The 27833-nt window shown below is 43.9% G+C and overlaps 1 protein-coding gene across 1 annotated transcript in view; it reads right to left on the bottom strand.

Annotated features, from left to right (window-relative positions):
- efnb3b (ephrin-B3b) overlaps nucleotides 1-27833 on the bottom strand; it is an 88719-nt gene that overhangs the window by 7081 nt on the left and 53805 nt on the right. Inside the window, exons 3-4 of the mRNA XM_039609464.1 lie at nucleotides 4197-4289; nucleotides 1053-1115 (exon numbers count right to left, since the gene is read on the bottom strand). Coding sequence (XP_039465398.1) covers nucleotides 1053-1115; nucleotides 4197-4289 — 156 coding nt within the window. The remainder of the gene's footprint in view (nucleotides 1-1052; nucleotides 1116-4196; nucleotides 4290-27833) is intronic.

Genomic DNA, 27833 nt, shown 5'->3' with positions numbered 1-27833 from the left:
CAACAGTATTCCAATTATTAGCTGAGATGATTTCGAGCGTATTCACACGAGGATTAGAAATTCTGGCATAACTGCTGTGTCGAATGTCAGAACAATCATTTTTAGATATGCGGTTAAGTGCGTGTTAATATGTCCTTGCATGAAAGTCAAAAATGTGTAAAATCCCTCTTAGGTGTGCGATTAAATCATCCTCGCCGTCGTGCTTCGCCGCTCTCATTCTAGCACAAACAATGCATACTATTGTTGCTGATTCACACATACAGTTCTCACCTATATGAGGTATGGACAAGTGATTGGGAAATGTGTGAATGGTCCAATTCACACATCTGGTATAGTACGCAAATTCGCCCAAAAAAGCAAAAAAAGAGAGAGAAGGAGAAATGAACACAGCTGAGAGTGAATCGTGTTCTTTCCCCTTCACTGAATAACTTTGAGGTGAAGCATGAATCTTGCCTCTCTCCATTTTCATCTCCTTGTTCTGTTCCCCTCTCCTCTTTGCTTTTCAATTATTCCTTTCTTTCTCCTCCTTATGTGCCTCCCATTTCTACCCACTCCATTCTATCACTCCCCTGCCTCCTCTTCTCTCTTCACTCCGTCTCTCATTCTTTCTAGACAGAACTACAGTGCACAATACCCCCCCCTCACCCCCAAACTAATGACAATAATAACTCTGAAATGTCGTCGCTGCTCTCTCTCCCGATGTCTCTCTTCCTCCTCTTGCCTCTTTCTTCCTCCCTCACTTTTTCTTGTCCTTCTCCCAAGGTAGCTATTAGCCATCCATTCCCCGCCCGCAGCACTTAGCTCGAAGGGCCGGGTGCAGAGACGAGGAGGAGAGGGACAGAGAGTAGGGGGGAGAAGGAGAGAGTGAGAGAGAAATATGGAATTAAACAGAGAGATCCGCAGATGTCACCGCTGCACATTCTCCATCTGTCGCCTCCACCCTCCCCTCTCCCTGCTGCTTTTCTTTTTTATCTAGCAGTCTTTGCTTATTCCCTCCATCCATTTTGTGGATGGATCTGCTGTGGATTATCTCTATTTGATTTCCTGCTTACCTGGGTTTTTGCTGGTGGTGCGTCCCGCTGCCGGCTCCTTCTTTGGAGGCAGTCCATATGGGCCTTGGGAGGAAAAATAAGCGAGGAATTACAGAAATACCGAGACAGCCTCCATCTTCTGCAACAGCCAAAGCTCTCTGATTCGGAACCAATAAGCGACATTAGCAAAGAGAGAGACAGCCAGCCAGAGAAATAAGAGACAGAAGAGGTTTAATAAAGGACCCCCTTCCCTTCCCATTATAGGGGAGCACATATTGACTGGGCTTCGACGTGCTGCGTATGAGCACTTTTCCATTTGTTTGAATGGGAAACTAAAGAGAGGTCGTTTGTTGTTTTGGCCTGAGCGAATTTACACAAGGCCATAACGGCTTGTAATCTGTAGTCGCTAAATCAGGCCATCTGTCTCGCAAGCCCTCAGTAATGGTGATGGCATTAAAGTGAGTTTATGTGACACATGCAAACACGGGCACAAGCGTGCACACACGTCTACACGCTAATGCAGCCATTGTGGGTATAAGTGCTACTCCTCGAAGCTGAAAGAGATGGTTCAGAAAATACTAATTTTGTTAGCTTCTGAGCCATCTGTCCAACAGTGGGCTGCAAGAACAGAGCTGCACTGGGCTGTTGAGTTCAACATTTCGTGCAACATAAAGTGACCACAAACTTACAGTTAATCAAGCGCGGCATTAAATCAGGCACCCCACAAAGTCGAGCTCAGCTGCAATCCCAGCAGGTCAGCTGATTGTGCCGGCCCCCATCAGCTGATAGCTCTGCTGATACACTTCTACACGCCCAGCTGGCTGTCATATGTAGGGCTTGCTATTGAAGCTTCCTTAGCTTACTCACAATTACATCTGCAAGCTGCTTTGCAACCCACCCCCACCCCAGTTCCTGCTTTTGTGCTGTGTCTGATTTAATCATTGTCGTATCTATTGTCTCTCAGCTGGGGGTCTACTTTCCCGCACGCTCTAACACACAAAGTATACACATTTGATTGACGAGGGAAAGACTGATAATTCAATTCAATTCCACCCAGGGACACAAATTCCCGTTGGGCTTGCGTCAAGAAGGGCATCTGGTGTAAAACTCATATCAGGACATGCTGCACTATCTGCTAAAAACTTGTGGTGAATTCTGATGCACAGTCTCAATATCATAATTAATGTTGCTCTGGGATGACATTGCAACCGTCCAATAATGCTGTAGTGATGTCATAGCTTTGAGACTGGGAAATACAACAACGAGAGCTATCCACTTTACTGTAGATGGAAATAACAACCTGCTTTTGAGTATAGTAGTCCTGACTGTACAGTGGTCAAGCACAGCCATCAACCCATATGTGCTGACATTTAGAGAAGGGTAAGGATATTGGCTGGCGGCTCCCTCTTGACAATCAACCAAACAGAGGTTCGGGGTGGTGCCGGCTGGATCAATAGGAACTGCTGTTTGGTCAGCAGGGGCTCGTAGAAGGAAGTTCAGGCTGTGTGTGTGTGAGAAAGTGTGCATGTGACAGATTCAGAGAGCAAGCAAGATATATAAAGAATAAAATACGAGGCGACAGCTCAATGTATATGTGTGGTTTTTTGCAAGTGTGGGTCCCTCGAAGCGGAGCAGAGCGCCATATCTCATCAGAGATCACCACGAGGCGGCACGCCGCTTATTTAGACGACAAACAACACGGACGTGACCTTTCAGCCACACAGCAGATAAGATGAGGAAGACAGAGGAAAAGAGTGAAAGTAAGGAGGGGGGGGGCACGTAAGGAGAGATGGCCGGCATGCAAAGCGGAATGGGGTGGTGAAGACAGGGAAAAAGGGGAAATTGAAAGGAAAGGAGGCAAGGAGTGTTGCAGGGAGTAGTTTGAGTGAGGAAAGGAGCGAGGTGGGAAAAATTATTTTTAAAAAATGAAGAAGAACAAAGAAAAAGGTGTGTGTGCATCTTCTTCACAGAGCTGTGGTTTGTATGTGTGTCAAAAGGAAGGTAGTTTTTTTTCATCGCCTGTGTGGTGAAAGAGCCAGGGGAAATAAAGTGTGTCTGTGTGTGTGTGTGTATGTGTGTGTGGTGGTATTTCTATTGAGCCAAGCTGACTATGCTGATGTTACGGGCTGATAGAGCCACAACAGCGCCACTTGGCTCTTTGCTGAAGAGCACCTACAATACACAAGTCCTGATAACACAGCATAGATCAAGGAAATAGAAATGGCTGGCCGTGTTTGTACGTGTGTACGTGAGGGGGGTCGTGTGAAGGACAGGTGCCTATTATGTGTAGAAGTGTGCAGGCCAGTGAAAATGCTTAAATTAGCCTTTTTTTCCTCTGCTGCTTAAAAAAAAAAAACAACCTCCGTGTGAGGGTCATTAGCTGTGAATATTTTCCAAACAAATTAGAAGTGTGTGCAGCTACGAGTCATTAAAAATCACTGACTGTGTGCTTTAACACAGAATGGAGTCATTTTGTTATCATGCTGTAGCTGGGGGGACTGCTGTGCGTATGTCTGTGTGTGTGTGTGTGTTCGTTTCCCGGCCGTGGACATCTCAGGTACATGCGTGTCCGTGTCCACTTAATGTGCACGTGTGAGCTGATGATTATGCAGACTGGTGTGTGCATTGTGTGTGCGTGCGCGCATGTGCGTCTAAGTTTCAGTGTGTGTTTAAGTGTGTGTCCAGCATGAGTCAGTAGCAGTTAAAAGGCAGAGTGAGAAGGGAGTCAACAGGGCTCATTAGAGCTGACTGATCCCACACTTCTTCGCTGTTCTTACCACTTAACGAGACCTAATATGCTCAGCAAGAACACACGCATTAAGAAAGGTACGTGTGTGTGTGTGTGTGTGTGTGTGTGTGTGGAGACTATATGGTACGTGTGTGTGTAAGGAAGAGGAAGATTAGAGAGACAGTTTAAAAGTGGAAGAGGCTGCATGCAAGATAAGGCGCACTAATGTGTGCTGCTCTGTACTACACAGATGTGAGATGATGGGAGATGTGGAGCTAATGCGTGCTAATATCACAGTGTGTTAAGTGATTTGTGTGTGTGTGTGTGTGTGTGTGTGTGTGTGTAAGAGTCCATCACACATGCAGTGCACATGAGATAGCTCACATGTAGAGCGGATGCGTGTGAGAGAAAGCAGAAAGAGAGTTGAGAGGACTTACTCTGCCCCACTTTTAGGACCACCTTCATGCCTTGCGTGGCACACACTCCACCCTTCATGCTGTCCAGGCCTTGACGCGTCCCATCTGACGTAGCTGGAAGGATGGAAACACAGAAATGTGCAATTAAAAAAAGGAACAGTGTGCTATACGGACCCACTGAAACACCCCCATCCATTACAGCCACACAAACTCACACTCTCTCACAATCTATAGCCAAGACTAGCTTCTATTCATATGGTCAGCCCTTCCAGAGAGTCAGCGAGTGACATTTGCAGAGGCAGCGATTTAAAACTCCACCAGAAGCTCTGAAATGTCAAACTATGAGGCGGCAGCACTTTAATAAGTCCTCATTTAGCAGTCTGCTGGAATTCATTAACACCCCCGCTGCGGCGCATGGACTCAACCGACTGCAGTCAACTGCAATTGCTGCTTGGGCTGGAGAAATAGCGTTGGAGGGGGTGGGGAGGGGGTGCAATTTGGAGAAGCGGAGACTGACGGATGGGGGGAAAAAAAGTGATGGTAATCCAATCAAGAGCGTATATGAAAAATAATGGGAGCCCTTGAGACACAAATCAGTGTGATTTGACTCAGAAACTGGACGTGATTGGTTAGAAAAGAAACTGTGGAATGTGTTAAAGCTCCAGTTGGTAATACCCCATCAATACACCAACACTATCACCGCTTATGTTTTAATTAATAGAATTAAGGGGATTTTTTTCCATTTAAAATGAGGGCAGGGATGTGTTAATACAGGCAATGGGGGAATTTATTATGTGTTATCAGGATGTAAAAGCTTTTCTTACGCTGGAAAAAATGCAACAGTTCAATCAGCACAATACAGCGATCCAGAGTCAGATTTTAATCAGCGATGTAACGTCATGTAAATCACATTTTTTATCTAGTGAAGCTACAAAGGAAGCTAAAGAAGGTCAAACAGTGCTGACAAAATATGCACACAAGAACTGTGTGTGTGTGTGTGCATGCATACGTATAAAATCCTGCTCAAAGAGCTCTTTTTACTTCACTGTCTGTTCCAACTTGTCTGTCTGTGACCCGGAAATTGATCTCACTGGTGTCTCGCTCTCAAAGGATTTTGTAGTTCCTAAAACTACAACACCAAAACTTTAACACCAAGTTTTGGGTAAAAAAAAAGACTCAGTAGAGGAGCTATAGGCAAGGATGCGCAGGAACAAAGGCCCTTCGTGGGACCTGTGATGTATATACAATATGTGACAAACAGCTGAATTGCTAACACGACGAGAACAGGGCTCTACAAAGTGTTCCTTTGTATTCATAAGCTGTGGTTGTTGCAATTATACTTAGATAAAACTAGACAAAAATGTGACATCTGCACATTTTTGTCATATTATTCCTCATTTATGTGCATCATGCTGGTCAAAGATCGTTTTAGCATTGCAAACACATAATAATGAGGTCAGTGTACGCGGATGTGATCCCTATGAGCCAAAAGATCGGCTTTCAGGCTGCTCTAAATGCTGTTTCCAGCAGTTTTTTTCTACTTGTGTCTCTGCATGATGTCAGTGAGAGCAGATGTTCCTAATATGGTCATCCCAGGCCCACAGCTGTAAGCCTGTCTGTTTATTAGGGGCAACCAATCAGAAGAAAGCTGGCTTTAAGGCGGCTAAAAAGGTTTCTTTGACACAATGAATGAACTCAGGGTCTGCCCAAGGGTGAGTTTAAGTAAACATAATAAATTCTTAATTGTGCATCTTATCAAGGAACTGCAGTAGAGTTCAAGACTGAAAATGCAAAGCTGCAAATGAACAAGATAAGTTCCTTTTAACATAACACATTAGACTGAACTGGCATCACTTTAAAGTGACAGTTCCTAATCAAGCCTGTTCTTTTGACTCTTGTCCTGTCCTTACCTCCTCCTCCTTCACTAGCATCACAAGTGGGAGGGGCTAAGATGGCAAAAGAGGAGGCAGGAAAGGAACCGAGAATGTAAACAAAGAGAGAGGAGCAAGTGAACGACGACTAGCCTCCAGGTCACCGAAGGTGGAAAAGGATTAAGGGACGCGGAGCGGCAGACTGAGGATAGAGGGAAATCAGCATGAAGATGCAGACACAGTGAGAAAAGAGAGAACGGAAAGAGAGAAGCAGTGAGGGGTGAAAAGAAGAGAGAGACGCTCCTGGTGAGAATCACACCTTTGCAGCCGGTGTACCATTAGCTGTGCAGCTGGTCTCAATCATTAGCACACAGATGATCCTACAGATCCTACTCGCAGCAACAAATCAAAAGCTATTAAAAGACACTGAGTTCAATGTCTGCCTTTGAACTTGCTAGCTGATGGAGGAACAGATGTGGTGGCTACTAAAAAATACAGTAGGCATATTCTTTCTCCTTCCCCCACGCATACACCACCCGTCTACACTCATTTTCCCTGGCTAACCTTCGATGTCATCATTCTTCCTTTATAAAAATTATACATCATACATACATATTTATATATTTATACATATATATATATATATATATATATATATATTCCCCCCGCCACTTCCCCTTCAGGCTATAGATTAGCCAGTCTGAAGCGAAGCAGAGAGGGATGAATGGCGGATGGCTCAGGAGAGTGAGTGAGTGAGAGAGAGGAAAGTGTGAAAAAGAGGCAGCTTTACTTCTAACACCTCCCTCTGTCTTTCCCTCCATCGCTGCAGGATGCAGAGTGTGAAAGCAGGAGGAGGAGAGAAAGCAGGCGGAGGTCAAGGCGAACAGCAGTATGGTAGGGAAGCCAGGAGACAGGGATGGATGAAGGGATGGATAAATAAGGTTTAGATAAAAGGCTGTGAAAAAACTTTGAGCATTCCTCGAGTGTTTTCACTATTTGCTGTCTTTCGAGATCATCTTAAATCGTAGTATTCTTTTTTTTTTCTCCACCTGAGACCTGTGAAATTTTTTTTCGTTTGCAATAATGGAAGAAGACACTATCATTGATTTCAGTGAGGTTCAAATAAACCGAATGAGTGTGCCAAATTAGGTACAGCTCTTTGATCAGGGCTGTCTTTCCTTTTCTACATCCTTTGCTCAGACGTCATGTTCAGGTTGTGATTTAACACGTGAGGTGTGTTCTGATGCAGAGCCACATATCACTATGTTGATTTTCTTACGATAATAATTCAAGTCTATCTACACAAACTATTGCAACTGACCAGCTGTTAGTAAAGTGTTACTTCAGGGCGGCACTAAAATCAAGCTCAGCTGCCTTACCAGCAGATCAGCTGATCTCATTATAAGCCCCCCTGATACCCTGCTGATCCGTTGGTCAGTTGATACCCATCCAACACATTATTTATGTATGCTTCACCCTGCTCACAGTTGCTGTGCATGTGCAAGCCACTTTGCAACCCACCTCCACCCCATCTCCTGCTTTATGATAAATCTCTTGTCACTGATGTCTGCCCGTCTCTATACCAGGTCTTTTCTGTCTCAAACGTTCCACTGGGGAGGTCATGGAGGTGTGCTCTCCCAGGACGGAGCCATGCCTCCAAATATAAATTACTGCAAATGGAAAAAAGCAGTCTCCTCATGACTGCATTACTTTTAAGTGATTTTGTTGTGAAGTAATAGCTTTGCAACTGGGAGTAAGTCAGAAGAAATAAATAAATAAGGTGGTGGGAGAATTTTTCCTTCAGGGCTTTCTGGCAGAAAAGCTTTCTAAGAAATGGTTAAGGTTGTGAAAGTCTATTTTAACACCAAGCATGATCTTCTTCTGAACCTAAACAAACAGCAGACTGAAAATAATACGTCAGTACTGAATTTTGCTTTCAGTGTGTTTTACTTTGAATATTCTTTTAAGACCTCATCCAAATTCCTAATGGGTATACTTTATAAACTTTACATATATAACACCATGACTGACAAACTGATAGTTAAGTAGTCCTTAACTAATAGTTATGCACTGCTGCAAAATTATAGTATTACGACATACATCATAATGAATTAAAAAATTCATATAAAGTCCTGAATAACAGATAATATGTTTATTTAATACACACAGTCATTGCAACATCTATTTTTTTAAATCATTAATAACATATTCTTACCCCGGGGCATGCTGTAGCTGAAAATCTCATTATTAAAATGAAAGATATAAAACATACTTGAAAACAAAAATGGGGGAAAATATGTTGAGAACAAATTTTTTAAACTTGTTTTCCACTGTTTCTTAGAAACTTTGCTCCCAACATACCGTAAAAAACCACGCTCTAACAGAAATGTAAGTACATGACATATGAAGGGATTACACAAGCTTCTCCTCATTCCAGTATAACCCATTACAGCGGTCACTGGGAGACGTAAGACTGGGCAGCAGTACTAACCGTAGGAATGGATAAAGGATTGAGAAAATACCCTTTTAACTGGCCTGAGAGAGAGGGGCCCGACAAATTTCTGAGCGTAATAACTACTGACACATGAAGGAGGAAAAGAAGGTGACGGGAGACGAGGGAGGTGAGGAAGATGAGGAGAGAAAAGAGGAGGAGGAGAGGCTCGTGCGGGGAGTTGAGGCAGGCAGGCTGATTGCCTGTGACAAGCTGTTGGTGATATGATGGGGACAAGAGACGCTGTGTGACGACAGAGATGACCCAGAGCGCGGTGGACAGAGGGAGGAGGCAAGATTTGAGGAAAGAGGGAAGGGGAAAGGGAAAAAGTTAAAAACAGAAAGTAAGGAAAGAGTTTAAATGACATGATAGATAGCGGAGAGGTAAAAGACTCTAATGTCTCCATTATGGAAAAGTGGAACAGTAATGGATACAAAGAAGAGGGAGAAACAAAGAGAGACAGAGACTGAGAGCCGCAGAGCCAAATTGAACCAGGAGAGCTTCCACAAATGTGATTTTGCAAATGCAGGCTATTTTTTTTTAAACCTCCTAATCAACAGGTCACAAATATCACAAAGGCAATTTTGTTTAAAACCGTGAACTGTATCATGGCAAATCCTTTTAAATCCATTAGACATGTTACAGGTGGCACCATTTTTGTGAATCTCCATTTCGCAGGAACAAAGTGAGCAGAAGGATCACAGCCGCTTTGGCCTCGGTTCGAAAATAGTTCCCTCTGAATCTTGGTTGCTAAACACTAAAAATGCTCCAAATGCCTCGATGGGAGGAAAATATCACCAAATCAAGGCAGAAATAATCATAGAACATCTGTGAAATCCTGATGAGAGACACAGATGAGAGCGGGAGAGATGGGGAGATGTTAGACTTGGCGTGCTACAAATCTTTCCCACCTCACTTTGGGAGGATCTGGAGAAGAGAAAAAGAAAAAGAGAGACTGGTGAAGAGTGTACAGCGCAATTTAGGATTAGATAAGAGGAGAAAGGGGAGTGAGAGGAGAGATGAGTAATTGAGACAATGATCAGCAGTGATGGGGGGATGTGAAGCGCCGGAGGACCGAATGGAGGAAGGGCGTCGCTCCACCACCCTCGTTTGACAGGAAGACGAGCAGGACAGGCGGAAGGAGTGGAAAAACTTAATTAATGAAATAATCCCGCAGTCAACCTCGATCAGACCGCACAGCACCGTAGCCCTGCACAAGGAGGAGGCAGGGGGCCACGCAGGAGTGTGGGAGGTGGGGAGGAGTGTGTATGTAGCCCATAGAGAAGATCACAGAGTAGATGAGAGTCTTTTTCCAGTGTCTCTGTTGTTATTACCAAGGTCAGTGTAGGGCCAAGCCATTTCTCTGCCTCCATTATCGCTCCTCAAGCTTACCCGCTGTTATGGAAAAGTGGACAGTGAGATTCCACTCAAAGCATATCTCAGATTGTCCATTCATTCAGGGGCTTAAACACCGGGTCTGCCTCGCGCTCAGCCTCTGCGCCGGCCGATACTTGCAGCGCTCGACGATGGAAAGCTACGTTATTTGAATTAATACAGACATTAGATGTCAGCGTTTGCCCTCCCCCGCTCCTCGTGCATTTTGCAGTCCTGGTTATATATTCCACACATGCTGAGTGGCAGCTCGCCTTCTACAGCAAAACACTTGCTTCTGCACAAGTGTTGTGAATTTGTGCACATGCTGATGTATATTTCCATCACGTTCATCTGTCTAGTTCGGGACTCGTCTCGCATTTCAGCCTGTTCAAAAGTCATGAGAAGTGCTGTTTTGTTGCCTGATTTCACATATTTCTGGTTGAAATTAGATTTTGCTCTAGGACATACTGACGGTTGGGAAATTAAAGGGGAAAAAAACCCTGACCTCTACAGTGAAGGGATCCAGTGGCTCTGTTGCAGTGTGGGTGGCACTCCACTTGTCCACCTGTGGGAAAAGATGGACCAGCACCAAAACATCAAATGAGGGAACATCTTTTCCCTCAGAAGAATTTCAGGGAAATGGAGGATCACTACGGAGGAGCACTGACGGTGCTCCAACACCTTAACACTTTAGGAGGATTTTATGCGTTCTACCTCTATGTGCAATATGCAGTGCTAGCAAATTGGCACTTTAGGTTTAAACCTAAAATGCATCCCTAAATCCAAATTGGGTAACTGACCAGACAACGAGGGGCCACTTTAAGGCCACGAAAGTCCCAGAATTTAGTCTAATAAAAGATTGTACAAACAGAACAACAAAGACATACCTTAATTTGTTTATGTTAAAATATCTTTGCTACTGTTGAAAGCATTTTTAGATTCAGAGTAGTTTCATTGTACGATCTTAATCTCCTGTCACAACAACAAAGTGCTTTATATTAAGAAGCAAGCACTTGGCGATGGTGGGGAGGAAGAAGTTCCGTTTAAAAGGAAGACTCTTCTTGCAGAACCAATGAAAACGACCATGAACAAGACACAGGGCAAAACACAAAGTACAGGAGAGAACAGATGCAATTTAATGACTCTGCAGCTCAAACACCCATGGGGAGTGAGAGGGGAGTGATGGGAAATAAAATAAATATTTTTGTTGGCAAGTCCTTTTCAGTCCAGAGTAGTGTCTGCTTTCTCTCTTACAAGAAAGATAAAGAAAAGCTGCAAAGCGTTCACTGCTGCCTGCAAAACTTAAAGCTGTGATCCACCTAAAATGACAGACATGAGCAAAGCAGCATTTTCATCAGCTGCTCTTTTCTCTCAACCGAGTGATGGCGGTTTTATATAGCAAGAATTATTTTTACATAAATTTGCATCAAATAAAATAAAAAAATAATCATGTAAAACATCCCTGGGTGAAACCCTCTCTATCTACGCCGATCTACTTCCGTGCAAATAAGACGGTTTCATTTGAGAATGTGAGAATTAGGACACAGAGGAAGACGGAGTCACCAGGGTTGGGTTTTTCCCGTAAGCCTTCAGTTGAAAACCGCTTGCATCACTTGAAGTTATAAAGTTACTCTGGGGATTTTTTTCTTATGACTGAATAGATTGAGGTGACGTCCTTTATGTGCTACTGTTGTGTATTAATAATATTATATATGTGGCAAAGCTATTGCAACAGTCTAACCTAGCTAGTGTGCCACACTCTGAAATTCCACATGTGCTCTGAGCATGAAGTGGCTACATGCTTTCCACTGACAGCAGATTAAAGGGAGCAAAACTGGGAATGTGGTGCCGGGCCAAAGAGCAGATTACACAACAAACGGAATAAATAAGCAAGAAAACAAGAGCCACGAGGAACAAAGCTCACTGGTTCCGCGTTGCCGCACAGTCCACGGGCAAAGCAGCTTCTCCCCCCGTTAGCTTCTGGTGTGTTTGCAGCGTCATGCGTGTGTCACATTGACAGTCATCACAAATGCAAATGCAACATGAAAGACACGAATCAAAGTGGGAGATTCTCTGCCCCGGGCACACGGGCGCGCGCTGAGGCTGGAGTGGCACGAGTGTGTAAACGTATCCGTGCGCGTTTGTGTGCACAAAGTGTTGCCATCTGTGCAAATCAACTTAAAACCAATGTGTTGCTTCACAGCAGCTTTGGCTTTAAAATCCTCCTTTTAGTTCCACTTGTTTAGCTTTTGGACCATGCTCTCTGCAAAGAGCCATGAAACTAAGTTTGTCACTCGGGTGGACTGGCAAGTGTGTGTGTGTGGGTGCATAAAGGTCTCGGGGGTGGGATTTACTGATAGCTTCCCGTTTAAATTTGTACTTCTGCACCTCTAAATACTCTGTGAGCTTCATGTGTCTCAGCTAAATGATGGAGAACATGCCATGTTGTGGAGCTGTGGAGTCAAGTCGTCCCCCCCCCCAAAAGAAAAAATATCTTGGATCTCGCCGTGAAAATTTCCTGTAACTAAAAACTCCTTCATAAATCTCCAATGGCACTTTTACAACCTGGCTATGACACATTAACAAAGCCATCGCAAACCATTACCCCGCTGCGGTGGCAAAAGCATTAATTTGCGTACTGAAACAGAACAGTCATTATTTTAGCTCCCCCTTAAAAAAACACACGCAGGGCCCGTATTACTTTCACTCGCATTCCACCTCCAAACACAAAACATGCCATTACTTCCAATACGGCGCAAGGTTTTTCCAAACTTGTTTCCCTGCAAAGGGTGCAAGCTTTCTTGTTCTTATTGTTGCACACAAAGGCGCCGTTGTTGTGTTGCGGTGTAGCGCTTGATCCACAAATGGGATCAGCTACAAACAAGGACAACACAAAGACGTCTGCATGTTTGGCGCCTCAGTCGCACAGTGACATGATGGTATGTGAGTGGTGTGGAGACGGGATAAGTATATGTCTGTGTCACATGAGGTATTTTGAGAAAAGGAAGAGATTTGTGCTGATAAAAACTTGCATTGCAAAAAAATCTTGGCTCTGAAACTCTGTATTCTGTCATGAGTGATGTTCCTCTCTGATGCATGATGCTAGCTGAAGTGGAAAGTACTATTATGACTAAAAAGTAAATCTTCTACTCCTATTAGAGAAGACCTTACATGACCCATGCCATATTGGATAAGATAAATCAAATTACTTTACCAGTGCATGAAAAATTTAAAGTGGACCTACATAATTTGCTCATTTTCAGCTCCATATTTTTTTTATTCCTGAACGCCACTAGAGTAGCTCTGCATGATTCATAGCTCAAAATAATCCTTACTTATCATTCTGGGCCTGGCTGCAGGCCCCCGGGTCATCGTCTGAGTTATGGCCACCCTCCTCTTAAGTCAAATTTCTTCTGATGTTCTGCCCTTGTAAACAACAGCAGGTGGGAGGGGCTTATGAGCTCAAAAAAGGGACTCAAACCAAACTCAGTTTCACACACATGCCTCAAAGCACAGGGATCCAGGGGCGTGTCCAGAAGGGTGGCATGGGGTGGCACTAGCCCCCCTCTTAAAATATGATTGCCCCCCCTTTGTGTACTATTAAAATCACAATCATGCACTTTGCATGAGTGCACGGGTATGAGTAGTAGGAAGAATACATTTACTCAAGTACTTTTACTAGTACTGTGCTGCTTTCTGATTTTGGTTCGCTATATTGTGAATGCAATTACTGCATTTGGTACTTATTTTACAGAATTAGTTACTTATCATTTTGCAGATTAATTGTTTTATTATAGCTCAAGCTACTGAGCAACATACAACTAATTAAATTCATCAACAGCTGCAACATTGAAGAGATACACACATCAATAATTCAATAATTATAATCCACTAATATCAAGTATATGATTCTGAAGTGTAGTTACAAATGAGTACATTTACATTAGGTACTTAAATATATCTGAATGTAAAATATGTAAACTATCAAGCTACTTACTATAACTTTTGCTTACTAAAAATAAAATGTATAACTATATATAATATACAGTTACTAACTAAAAAGTCTTTCATGTTATTAAATAGTAAAAATACTTCTTTGCACTTTGCAAAGCAACTATCACAAGATTTTTTTTAAAATTCTCATGCAGCTCCACTTTTCACATAATAAGTCTGCAATACTAACCCCGCCCCCCTGTTTTTAAGAATTCATGGGAATGCACATGCAGGTATCTGTTCATGCACACACATGCAGTCCACCAAGGGAATATGATCTCAGTGTCTTCCCTTGCGTGCGGTTGATCTCTCCTCTGTGCTGTGTGACATTTTAATTCTCAGCGGTTATTCTCTTCCCATCCATCCCGTTCTATTACAATCACATACCCCCCCCCCACACACACCCACCTTGGTATTCGCCCTCTCTCTCCTCTACCCCTCTCTCCCTCTGCGTCTGTGCCTTTCAATGTCCTGTGCGCTCAGAGGGTGGGCGACTTAGAATCACATCGTATTAACCTCCAGCACCAAAACACACACACACAAGCAACAAACTGGGCCACGGCACAGCGGCGTCCATCCTCAAAAGTCTCCCTCCTATTGCCCATCATAGTTCCAAAAATGGAGGACTAAAAGTGAGGAGAGCACCTGATCGCTACATCTGACAAACACACGCATGCACACGCGGCGCTGACAGGGAAAGGCTGATTACTTGTGACAGACCCGCTGCCATTTTTATGTCTTACTTCTGAGGGACTCAGGGGGGGAAAAGCAAAGTCGGAGGCCTGAAAATACCGCTGTCTGCTGTCACACTGTAGCTCGCCTTTGACTAAACGCACATCAGAATTTATTAGACAGTACGGCCTGAGCCATACTGATAATCCAGTTGGGTATTGTCACGCCGGATGTGTGCGTAACGCGCGTCATGTGTGCAAAGGTCAGACGTGTTTACCGACATCAGCGTGCGTCGAAAAACAATCAATACACGGCCTCTCAAAGCCGCTTAGAGAGATATATAAGGGTGTGAGGAGGGGCGGGGGCGCGGGCATAAATAAGGTCATCAGCGGGCATAAACGCAGAAGTTGATTTCTTCCAATTCTTTCTCACGTTAATTAAATGACGGGAAACAAATCGTGGCCGAGCAAACGTAATAAGTCTGTCTGCCCAGTTCAGAAAATAATCAGCGCCAAATAAATGTGACCGCCAGAGCATAGACGTGCATAATGGACCAAAGGAAAGACAGGCAGGGGACAAAGCCAGAGAGGGAGGGGGGGCGGAAAGCTAAAGCAAAAAGAAAAGAGAGAGCAGGGTCATTAAAAAAAGAGAGGCTGAAAGACTGGGTTGGATGAGCCTTGTGTAACGTCAGTAAAGTGCTAGCCATGTAGGACAGTCACGACCAATGTTCCTTACAACTGGGTCAATGTTCCCGTCCCGGGGCAGCGAGGGCATCCTGTGTGGCTCTCTGTATGTGTGACTATCTATCTGCTAAACTTCCACCAAGCTGCTAGAAACTGCCATCCCTGCAATCCCAGTCAAGTGCACCTCTGAGTGGACCTCCATGCATATTGAATGAATACTTCAATGACTACTTATCAATACTTAATGAATACTTATCAGTGAATCCCTGAGTGACTTCTACAGCACTGATTTTTTTAAAGCTCTTTAAAAGGCACGCAGAGACCCCTTTTTTTAGATGCGGCTCAGTATGTAACACGCTCCGCCGCTGCCGAGCCAGAAGAGAAGAGGCTGAGCTGGCAGAGCGGGCCGGCGGGTTCACGGTCACGTTTGAAAGTCTGAATGTGATATTTTCCAGTGCCGACTGAGGTGATGCTGGATTTGCTGCAGTCACACAGAAAAAATAAATAAATAAGAAGCAACACTCGAAGCTATCGTGGGGGAAATCTAGCCGGACACCGGTGTGGGTGTATATGTCTGCCTCTGCGTGTCCTTGTCTGCTGGTGCGTCTGGCGGCGTGTGTCCGTCTTTAAGGTTCTCGTGTGCGTGTGGGTAGCCGTTTTTCTATTATATCAGCCACAAGATTGGAGGCCTGGAGAAATGGGTCAGCGCCAGCCTTGTCGTTTCTTCTCACTGTCTCTTCTGCTCTTTGCTCGTGTTTTTTTTTTTCCCAGCCTCTCTTATTCCCAAGTCGCTCCCAGAATAAAAACGAAACACCTCCGGTTGTCCACTCCTCCTTTGCGGCTGCTTGGATCTGGGTTAAACAAGTGAAGTCCATCACTCACTTCTTCCTTCTCCTGGTGCTGTGTGATACTGCAAATTTTGGTATCAATCGGATACCAAGTAAATACAGCGCGAGTACTGTCGATATCAATAAATGATACTTTTACCTCATAAAGGCGGCTTATGTAGGGGAGAGCAGCGTGTCATGGTTTATGAAGTTTTGAACACATTTTGATGACCTCTAATCACTGAGATTTTTACTTTCCACATAAATAGATAACACAACAAAAACACATTTCAGCTGTCTCTAAAGCTCTGTGGGTCAGCTTCTGTTGTTTAAATGTGCTGTAGGCTATAAATAAATAGACGTCAAAGTCAACACAAAAAGGTTCAGACAGTTTCCATAGAGCATGTTTGAGGTATCGTTTTAAAAATAATTAATTTACAGTATGGGCTACACACTGAATTAGTAGGCAATTACGTCACAGCGACACGACGAAGGCCAAATTCTAAGACTCCTCCAAATGTGGCCGACAGATGCATCCTCCTTTTCCCCAGATTTGAAGGATGGGTCGGGTGTATCCTTCTTGGCCCAACCTATCCCAGAATTCATAGCACAGCTCAGCCAATTCCAGTTTCCAACAATGGCAGCAGCTACTTAGTTTTAATATGACTCTTATTACTCTTTCTGGGTGACAAAATAAACTTTTTCGATCTTTTCAGGCGAGAATGTAGCTGTGTAAACTTCAAATATCTGTTCGATTTATTAAAACATCACATATTTGCAAAAGTGCTCCAACGTTTGTGGAGACGTCTGTTACCCACCAGCTTGATAGCTGACTGGAAGGTCGCGGCTCACTAGAGACGGCGAGAACAGCAAACTCTGGGCACGCATTTTCAAACCCGCCGCGGTCTTTCGCTGCTCAGGTTAAACATGATATATGAGTCACTTAGATAACTTAAAAATGTTATATTTTGGCTTTTTTCAGTGTTTTATTTGTTCCTGAGTAAATCGGTTTGGCTGAGATTTCAGTTATAGTTTTCACACAGCTGAATAAACGTCAAACAGAAAACTGATTAAACAGAAGTTTGAGATGGTCGAGAATTTACTCCAGTGTCCTGTTATATTCTATCGAGTTTATTCAACTCCACTGAGACAGCGGTGACGCAAATCTGAAGTCTAGACCGTCCAATTTCACAGCCGCCCACTTTTGGCCTACCCGGCCTTCGAAGGACCCGCCCTACGTGGACCGGGTAGGTCGGGTCCTTCAAAGCATGCTAACCCTGAATTTGGACATAGCTAGAGTATTCCTATCCTATCCTATCCTATCACACTACTATCAATCTGATATCAGTACCAGCATTTTATCGATACTATAGATACTTGGATTGATCCGCCCACCTCCATTTTCCCCTCTTTCCCTTCTTCCTGCGTCTTTCTCTCTTCTTTGGACTCGAGCAAGTCTTCATTCAAGTATCTTGTCTGAGGATAAAGACATCCTCACAGCGTAATGATACAGAGGCTTCTGAACACAAAATAAGACGGCCAATTTGCGAAGCAAACAAGCCGAGCTTCGGCGTGCGGTGAGACACTCGCCGTCTCCTGACATTTACATCACAGAGGTCGTGGGCGCAAGCGGTTTGAGCACGAGCAAATCTGCAAGATCTGATGATCAACAAAGGCTCTGATTAAAACAAATCTCCTCATCTCATTGCTGAGCAGACCTCTTTGTTTCAGCTTCTTTGCAATGCACTAAAAACGAGACACACTGAAAGTGTTAGCGCTCTTTTCCTTCTGGATCTTGTAATTTTTGTTTTTTTCTAGGCCAGGCTCACAGGGGGCTCGAGCAGGATGAAGCGGCGCGTCAGGGTGGTTTTGTTCGCACGCACCTGTTGCAGAGAGTAGGGCTGGGCGATTAATTGAAGCCATGGAAACGAGGTAATCAGTTCTTATGTTATAAATCAATGCTTTACGCCCCTTTGTAAAACCCAAATTTAACTCACATCTTAGCTGAACTCGAGCCAGAATGTGGAAGCAGGAGGAAGTAAAAGTCACATCAGGCCACTCTTAGGTGAGCCTGTATCTAAAAGCCTCTGAGGGTCACCTGGTCCATTTCCACCTACACAAAACTCATGTGCCAGTTTAGCCACTGGCTGCAGGTGTCCATCGCTCTCCCCAGGTGTCTCTGGGCTTGCATTGCTGTCTGAGCCTCTTTCCATAATGGACACTCCAGGCAGGCAGGGACTGGACTTCAAAATAAAAGCACCTACCAATCAGGGCCTTAATCCCTTCTGGGCAACACCTCTGACTCTTTTTCTTTCTCTATTTAACACTTCATTTTCATTTGAACTGTATTTAAAGTTCAAGGCAAACCAGAGCAGAAGGATAGAGTTTTTAAAAGAGTAAATAAATGGATGAAGTTTCTTCTATTTACCGACAAAAACAATCATTATCAAGCAGCACTAAGAAGCAGTAAGACACAACACAGGCAACGAGATTGTGTTGAAGCAGAGCGGCGCGTCCCTCTTCCCCTCCTTAGATTAACACCTCCATCATTCATCGTGTTATCTTTTTTTGGGTACACCAAGTCACCCTCTTAGCCCTCCCCCTTCGCTCTCCACTCTCAGAGCCACATAAATGCAGGAGATTGCACATTCGCACACCTGCGTAAGAACACAATCGCCACATAAAAGCCCGCAGTCTCACATTAGTCTGATTTACTGGCTCAATTTAAGCATGAATTCTGTGCAGCGAAGAGGAAAACAAGATACAACTGCAGCTAACTCGTCCCTTCCACGTCTCCTGTCACTTTGTCGTATTTTCGTCATATTTTCAGAAACACGGCCGACGACGACCGCACCCCCCTCATAACGTTTCCCCTCTCCTTTCAATTACTGCCTCTCTGTGTTTGCAGCCTCCCTGCCGTCCCCTCCTTTGTAGGGAGCATCCTCTCAGGCAGAACCTAGCTGTGACATTGTTTGTCATTGGAGGATTACAGCGTTTGGCGCCTTGCCACAAATACGCCGAAGACGCGAAGGAGGCGACCCTCGCCGCGTGGCTTCTGCTCTGCCACGGGGTGCAAAGCCTACGACAATAAAAAAAAAAAACAACTCTTGAAACAGTGTAAGAATCTGAAGCCAAAACTTCCCTCTGGGACACTCAGCAGTCAGATTTCCTTATTGTAAGTGACTTTGACTCAACTTTGTAGCTGGTGCTGACTGCACTCATAGACACTGCTGGGAGTGCTGAGAACAGAGCTTCATCCTCATGATTATTAAAGACATATATATGACTATTTTGGAGTATATTTGGGCCATGTTTTTATGAGACTACTGCATGTATTTTCTATTTCTTTTCAGGTTTTCCCTTGAAATCTTGTGGCTGTGACAGCCATTTGAAACAGCACTTTGAACTGCTTCCTTTCTATCCAACTCAATAGCTGATGTTCACTTTTAATAACATCAATCATAAAAAAATATAGAAAAAAACTCAAAAAAAATCACAATGATGAAACACTACCAGCCAAGATCATTTAGAAATTCTGAGGAACAGACAGTCAAATAATGCCGGGCCTATTTTTTTTTTTGTCTTTGCTTTTGGGCTCGTTATGTAGGTTATGAGACTTTTTGATAAAATAGATTTTTGGGGGGGGGGGCAGATAGGAAGCGAAGTTGTTCGAGTGAAGGACAAACGTCTGGTAAAACACGAAGCTCGGAATGATGCTGAAAAGAGGGAAGTGGGTCAACGGTCTGAAGGGAGGAATGTGACAGCGATCTGTGACATGTAGCAGGAGAGAAAGAAAGTGCGAGCAAGTGGGAAGATGGCGGCGGAGGGAAGGGAGGGGTTTCTAAATTAAGAAGAAGGGAAGCAGAAGGGTGTGAACGAAGAGGAGAAAGGAGTGAGGGCGAAAATGTGAGAGAGAAGGGAGAGGAAAACGACCGAATCTGTGGGGTGGAAGGAGGCTGGGAGGGGCCTCAGAAATGTCGCTGGGGTGATTTTTAATGGCAAACCAGAGCCTAAGAACTCAGAGGTTAGGGTTCGGAAACACGCACCAACACTTTCTCAGAGTTTCTCCTTTCAAACAATGACTTTTGAAAGGAGGCAGTGACAGAGTGGGCCTGCAGAGGAGCTGTACATCTTAAAGACTGTAATTACACATAACTGTCAGTCTAATTAAGGCTTTTAATGAACTCCACGAGAGCTCGGAAAGGACAAAAGCCGCCAGCCACTGGAACACAACACTGTTTGTTTGTGTGTGTGTGTGTGTGTGTGTGATAAATGATGCGCTCCAGGAAGAACATGCACATAAACACCAACGCAATCAAACATTTTAATGAGCCCGAGTGCAACTTTGAAGTCCACCATCTAATAAACACGCATACCTTTAAGATTCTCTCATCTCTCCAAAATCTACCGAAACACACACACACTCTCTCTCTCTCTCACAAACACACAGCACTAATTATTCCCATCTCTTCCTACACTGATAAACTGTTCAAGTCCGGCCCACTGCCGAAGCGTGACTGAACCTATAGGAAAGACCTTTGAAACGATTGGATTTGCCATTAAGGAAAACTTTATTTAGGCTTTAGCTAAAGTGCCTCACAACAGAGGTTTAATCTACATTATACATCATTAAGCTCGGCTGCTAAAACTCCCGGGTGCAGTCTCTCGTTGGCCGGCCCACCGCTAGAAAATAGAGCGCCGTCGCAGACCAGAAAAACGCCACGTCTTGATTTAGCGTCAGATAGAGAGCAATAACAAAAATCAAACAGCATTTGCTTGTGGGTGGGCAAGCTCAATTACATGTAATGATGGCGTAGAGTTCACCAGTTTAGCTTGTTCCATCTTTGAAGTTGTTAAAGGAGCTGTTAAAATATATTTAAGTAAAACGTATTATTTATGCCATGTCATGGGTAGTTTTCTGTTTTCTTTGCCCAAGTTTGGAAACAGCGTTCCTGAGGTTGCTGCCAACATCTCGATACAAAGTCAGCGTGCAGGATTTTGTTGTGCTCGCAGCATTAAAAGTTGGATCTGAAAAATTAAACAGTTACATCTCATCTCAGTAAATGGAAAATGCAGAACATGCAGTCACCAGTGTTCCCCTGACAAAAGATAATTGAGTTTTTTTTCTGTTCCCTGGAATTCATGTGAAGTGTTGCTGGTCAAGGAGGAAAACTGGAGTTAAATGCCTACTGTGTTCTCCGGTGATTAAAACGGAGCCACTTAAGATTGTTTTGGTTTTTAATTTGAAGATCTGTGGATATGATCTGCTTTTTGGAGGATTTGTGCGCCTCGCATTATTTAATCGCAGTAATTTACAGTGCTGTCCAACCTGTAAATTTACAAATGTGGTCACGTTAGCACGTTAGCTCACCTGGCCAAACAAACTGCAACTAAAGAAAACAAGAGAAAGCACACAAAAGACAACAAAAGTGCTTTTGGGGAGACAACAACGTGATGGACCAGACATGACAGAAGTAAAAAAAACGTTAAGGATCGCACTGACGAACGGTTAAAAGAAGCAGAGGATTCATTGGTGCTGTAAGGTATGAAAAGATGCAAGTTAATAGGCTCATATAAATAATTCATATAAAGCTACAGATACATGTTTGCTATTAGCTGTTTCCTGTTAGCTTTGGTACTCTCCAGCACATAAGGAACCTTTGAGGGACATAAGCATCACCAGCAACCCCCTTATTTAAAAAAGGAATTAAAAAATAACTAAAAATGTATTAGCTGAGACATTGCAGAGGTACTTTGGCAACAGCTGTGCAAACCAGAGCTAGTTCTAAAAATGAAACACCAAACAGAGAACTGGACTGACATTAACGTCCACGCTTTATAAAGCCTACGTGCAACGGAGGAAATATAACCCGATTTTTACTCATCAAGTCAAATATATCAATTTGCTCCCTCAGGCCTCCCACGCAGCAAAGCAAAGTGGTGAGACTGATGATGAAGCTGAATTACAAGAAAGTCAAAGCCCACACGCGCCAAAGTGGATCTGGACTTTTACTGTTTTCTATGCTTTGCCACAGAAGGATAGGTTAGTCCGGCTCTTTGAGGTTATCATCACCTGCTCTGCAGGATCTGCAGGACGCTGGCATAAGCTTCGGTCTAAGGTCAGTGACTCCTGTTCTACCTAACAACATATAAAGAGAACAGTGTGTTGCAATGGTATGTTATCTAACTTCAAATAGCATACAATGGGTGCTTTCACCACTAACAGTTGGACACATAACAAACTCAAAGGTCTAATCCCGGTAACCTTCAACTTGTTGTTGGTATAGTCAAGTTGCTGTTATGCCAACCACCCAACTGTTTAAAACATTACATTAGTTTTCCTATTGGTGTGCAAATGCAAACAGAAATGCCCTTATAGCTACCGACTTACCTCCAGGGCATCCTCAGAACTGTTTTGTCCACAGATTCCTCCACTTAATGCATCTTCTAGTAGCTCTGGAGTACCCGGGCCAATTTGGCCATTCTATTTCCAGTAGCAAGCTGTTTATTAAACTCAGTAAATGGGTTATGCAACCAAATGCTATATTGCTGCATTTTATTTTCTAGAGAAAAAAAAATGCTTAGAAACCATGGGAATTATTAGGGGCATATTGTGCCTTTATTAGATAGCAACAGCACAGAGAATGAGGTTAGAGAGAGATGAGGAATGATAATGATCATGATTGGCATATTAACCCTTAGGCCACAAAGGGCAGCCCCAGAATCAGTGCATTAGGCTGCTTTTTCTGACTTACTCACTTAGTTTTGACTTCTCTGCTTTCAGCGCGCAGTGTCGTAGCTTCAGGACCAGTCTGCCGCTGATTAATGGGCTTTGCTGCTTAGCTACAACTCGATTTTCTTCACATAAAAGCCATAGTTTGACTATCCCTACATTATTCCATTTATTTTTGCATTACTATTAAGATTTCTTTTCATTTGAGGGGCCACCGTGACTCTCCATTTTAATGCCTCAACTCATAGGTAAGCTTGCAGGACAAAGAAAAACATTCTTTTCTTTTCTCCCTCAAGTTTTCTTTTCTCATTGCATGCCATTCTTTCAACCAGGCTGGCTATGTCATGCACTGTAGACACTGTCTACACACACACACAGAAGCACTTCAAACCTGGCTCAGCTTTAGTGTTTAAATGCACCAGCCAAGACTCGGCCATAACGCAATCCCGACGAGCAGGGAGGTCCTTCTAATGGATCGACACAGATTCAATACAAAGCGCCAGTGTGTGCTTGCCTTAAATGTCCTTGAACCATGACTGCAATACCAGAACAGTGAGATGTGCATCTGCGCGTGTGTGCGTGCTCTTTTGGTAATGTAAACTTTAGCGCATTTTGCTGGAATTCTGAAATAATCTTTACCAGTACGGTACCCTTCCTCTTTCTCGCCAGGCCGTCTCCCCCCTCACCACCACCACCGACATTATTCCCGTTTCCAAAAGAGGAAAGCAGGAAAAAGACACACACACTTATACAAAACATGAGAGCCGACCAGCCAGAAATAATACATCTTGACATCTGTGCCTGCGTGCCGCTCGAGGGAGAGATTGGACAGAGAGAAAGTGGAAAGAAGGGTGAGATATGAAGGGGAAGATGATGGACAGCAGAAAGCATAGGGCAATTATATACTGTTTGCGTGCATGTGTGTGTGTGTGTGTGAGTGGGTTTCGATATGTGTGTAACAATGTGAGGAAGAGCATGATGACAGTTGGGTTTGTTTAGCTCCTCTGTGATTAAAGCAGCCTGCTAAAAAGTGTGTGTTTAGCTGTACAGCAGTCTGTCTGGTTTTTTTGTTGTTGTCTTTTTCTTTAAAACTGAATGTGTGTGTGTGTTTGTGTCTGTGTGTGTTTGCGTGTGCAAATTCCCGCTTGTGCTTGTCTCTGCTTTTTTTGCAGAAACGTGGGTGTATTTGCACTCTGCATGTGTCACTCTGTCCTCAGTTTAAGTGTGTTTACATTTGTGCATTTAATCTTATTTGCACGTCACGAGCATGTCCTGGGGTGGATGCTTAACATTGTGTGTGTGTGTGAGATGGTGCATCCACACCACCACCACCCTTCCCCACCCTTCCCCTCAAATGCATGTTTTAGCATCTAGTCTCCAGGTCTAGTTTACTTAAGTGAAATCATCCACGGTTGTCTGCTGTAGGGCTGGAAAAACCAGTACGTGTGTGTGTGTGTGTGTGTGTGTGCTCATTAGTACTCAGTGCTGTCCTAAGGTTTGTTTGCATTCTTGCCTGTTTGGTGCACGGTTTATTTTATCTGACAGCTGAAAGATAGCCGTCTGCCTCTTCCTGTCACCTTAGTTTTCAAGTTCAACAAGCTTTATTAACCCGATAAGATCGCGCTCATGCTGCAGAAATAAAGTACACAACGCCAGGTTCGTTGAGGTGGATTAAAAACAAGTGTGCAAAATAAACCCGTGTGGCAACTGTAGCTGTAAGAGAACCACCTCAGAACATTCCTACATGCCAAAACAATTTCACGGAGATGTGATTGTTAAAAAATTGCTCCAGAGTTGCAGAGAGATATTAAAGACCTCGATAAAAATCGATATCTGTCGCTGACCCTTAAAATGAAGGGTCGCGGGATGGATCCATTGTTCAGTCAAAGTGCCCTTAAGGGAAATGCTGTACTGTACCCACTCACTATGAGGATAAAAAAAAACATCCCTGAAAATATATGATATGATATCAAACTGGTTATCGTGCTTTTATTTTGTTAGTAAAGACTCGCCGTCTTGCTTAAGTGCTCTTTTGCAGGACGGATGCTTGCATTTAGTTTCCCTTTTGGAGTTTGTGCTGCTTTTTATTTTGTGACTCGTGCATTCTGAAATGGCCCAGAGTTTCATAGTGATAAGATCAGGCCATGTACAACTAACCCCTTTGACAGTGCTCTCAGTGAGAGCAGAGAAGCCCCGCCCACCTGCCATTCAATCCTGGGGCCTCCGATCAGCTTTTTTTTAGTGTCTGAACTGAAGATCTGAACAAGATAACCAGTTTGAACTTGAATTTGAATCATGCAAAGCTACTCGAGTAGAGTGCAACACTAAAATTAGCACAACATGTACTTTGTGTACTTTTCAAAGAGCTCAGTCTATCCAACCTATAGAAAAGATTTGGATTTTCTCATGGAGACAAAAAAATGCACATGTCTCTGCTCTGCTCGCTTTTTCGTGCAGCTTTTCGACTTGCTGCAGAGACCTGAAAGACGGGGAGAGGGAGCGTCTAAAAGAGTAATGGGGGTTTCGTGCAGAAAAAGAGCTGGCGACAGAGTGACAGACATACAAAATGACAGAGCTAGAGAAGACTGAGCAGAGAAAGAGTTTCCCACCTGAGTTAAACTTTTAACGGGGTCAAGTGCCAGGTTCTAGTGTAAAAACGGCTAAGGCTAATTCATATTTTAAACGCGCCATTCACACACACAGCACTGACAGCACAGAACACCAAGCTCCCGCAGGATCACAAGCCCACTACTCTTACCTCCAAGGACTGCTAGCAGCTCTTTTAAAGGCCTGTATTTTTTTTTTAAGCTGCCAAAGTATGCCAAAACATGACAGATGGAAGATATTTTCCACTCACCAAGTGACTGACAAAAAACCTCACATAACAAGAACTGATTAGCTGGTATAAGGATTGATATAAGTGGGATGTACTCTCTGCAGTCAGGGAGCAAAGAGAGTGCACTTCAACATCAATGTCTTCAAACGAGGGGTACTTAGCTAAAAATATCAGTTCCACAGGACTGCTAAGTGGTTAAAAAAGAAAAAAACAGGCAACCCAAATCCCAGCAAATGCGCAGAATGGTGTAAGCATTTCATATAAAGCGCAAACCCTAAATAAACTATGACTAATTTGTCACTCGGTGTCATATTTGTGGGTTGAGCGACCTTTTTCTTCCCGAGCGCTGTCGCCAGAACTTCTTCGATTACTTTATCAGTAATCCATTTAAAACAGCGCGCTCCAAGTGCTGTAAATCTGTCCCGCTCCTCTAATCTTCAATTCATCACACATTTCCTAATCACACTCCAAAAATAACAAACCTGGAATTACTTTGCCTCTTCTTTCTGTACAGCGAGAGCCGAGCCAAATGCAAGCTATCAAAGGTTTATGGCGTGCATATGAATCACCGAAGACTAACAAACCACCCCGCCTGCCTTGTTATACAGTAAAATAAAATAAAATAAAATAAATAGGTCTTTTCTCTTAATTAAGGCTTGAAATAATTTGAACAGGATCTGTAATAATGTAATGGTGCTTTCTTGGCGAGGTCAGGGTAGTAAAAGCAGTGCTTAAATCTTCAGACGGACAAACCCGGATAAATAAAGGTTAAACCAATAAAAAACAGGCCGGGGTATTCTCCGTTAAGGCGAGCCGACCTCCTGAAGTGGCGGCGGCAGCGGAACTGTTGCTAAATGATGAGGTAAGACGCTATTCTGTCACAACGGGGCCCTCTTCCCTCGCAGCGCCACCAAGAGAGCAGCCGAGCACGGCTGGAGGTGCCAATGAATTAGTTCACTGTTTTCACTCATTACAGCGGACTGACTGCCTCACTTTTCCTCTGTCTTTATTTACGCCCTTTTCTTCATCTCCGACTTCTCTGGCACCGCACACACACAGCTAACAAAGACCCCGCTCATAATGAGGGCATAGCAGCGTCTGAGTGTGTGTTATTCTTTGTGTGGTTAGTATGTCTGTGTGTGTGTGTGTGTGTGCAGAGGGAGGAGGATTATGGCAGTTCCAAAGCTGTGAATAGGGGCCAGGCTGGGCCTTGGCCCTGGCTGAATTAATTACTCTAATTAGCTTCTTAATTGCATATATTAAACCAGTGGTTAGCAGGGCTGGAGCCGTGGTTAGGGCCCGGATCTGAAGCTGGAGCCGGGGGGGTTGCAGGCGGACAAAAGGGTGCAGACAAATGGGCACACACACACACACACACATATATGTGTGCACACACAGAGGTAAAAAACTAGCTCCCCCCATCTACTTGAGATAGTCTGAAGTGGAGAAATGACGAGGGTATTCAATTATCCACCCCCCACCCCCTCAACATCAATATATAATCAGCACATACTGCAGGAGCAGATGTGTGGTACTAATATGGAAGATAAGCCCCCCCACACACACACCCTCCCAGAGGGAATAGAGAGGATTAATACTGGAACTACGGGGACTACATCAAGTCGTCTTCATCTCAAACTCTCCACTGTATCGCTTACTCAGTGCTCTGCTGCCTGTGACATTCAAGATGCCAAACCCTGCTGCTGATTTGCGACCACTGCGCCTCGCCCTGTCTGGCCTCGCGGCACATCACAAAGACTTACACGGACCATGACAACATCAGGACCATTAGTTCCACCGCCCGTTCCAATACCCCGGCTTTTTTGGCTCGCACGTTCGGCGCATTCTAAACAATTATCAAACCCTTGGCTCTCCAGAGCGGACAACATGCATCAAATTAAGCTGTTTTTTGGCTTCGGTTGAACCTCGAGTAAAGTATAAGCCACCCTGAGGGCGAGAGAGAGCAAGCGAGAGAGAGAGAGATCCTCTGACCAATAAAGGTGGAGGGTTTCTGACTGGGGATCTGGTGGGGGCTCTGATGGTAAGAGGCGGGGGGGGGGTGCAAAAACAAAAAAAATCTGCAGCAAATGGCTTGTTGTATTTGTGAAATTCACCCAAAGTATCTCACAACAATGACGATTAGTCGAGAACAAGTAAACATCCAGTCCGCTAATGAAT

Source organism: Oreochromis aureus, linkage group 3 (assembly GCF_013358895.1).
Source record: "Oreochromis aureus strain Israel breed Guangdong linkage group 3, ZZ_aureus, whole genome shotgun sequence".
Classification (NCBI taxonomy): domain Eukaryota; kingdom Metazoa; phylum Chordata; class Actinopteri; order Cichliformes; family Cichlidae; genus Oreochromis; species Oreochromis aureus.
Note: the sequence above shows the minus strand (reverse complement) of the source record. Positions and strands in the feature narration are given on the sequence as shown.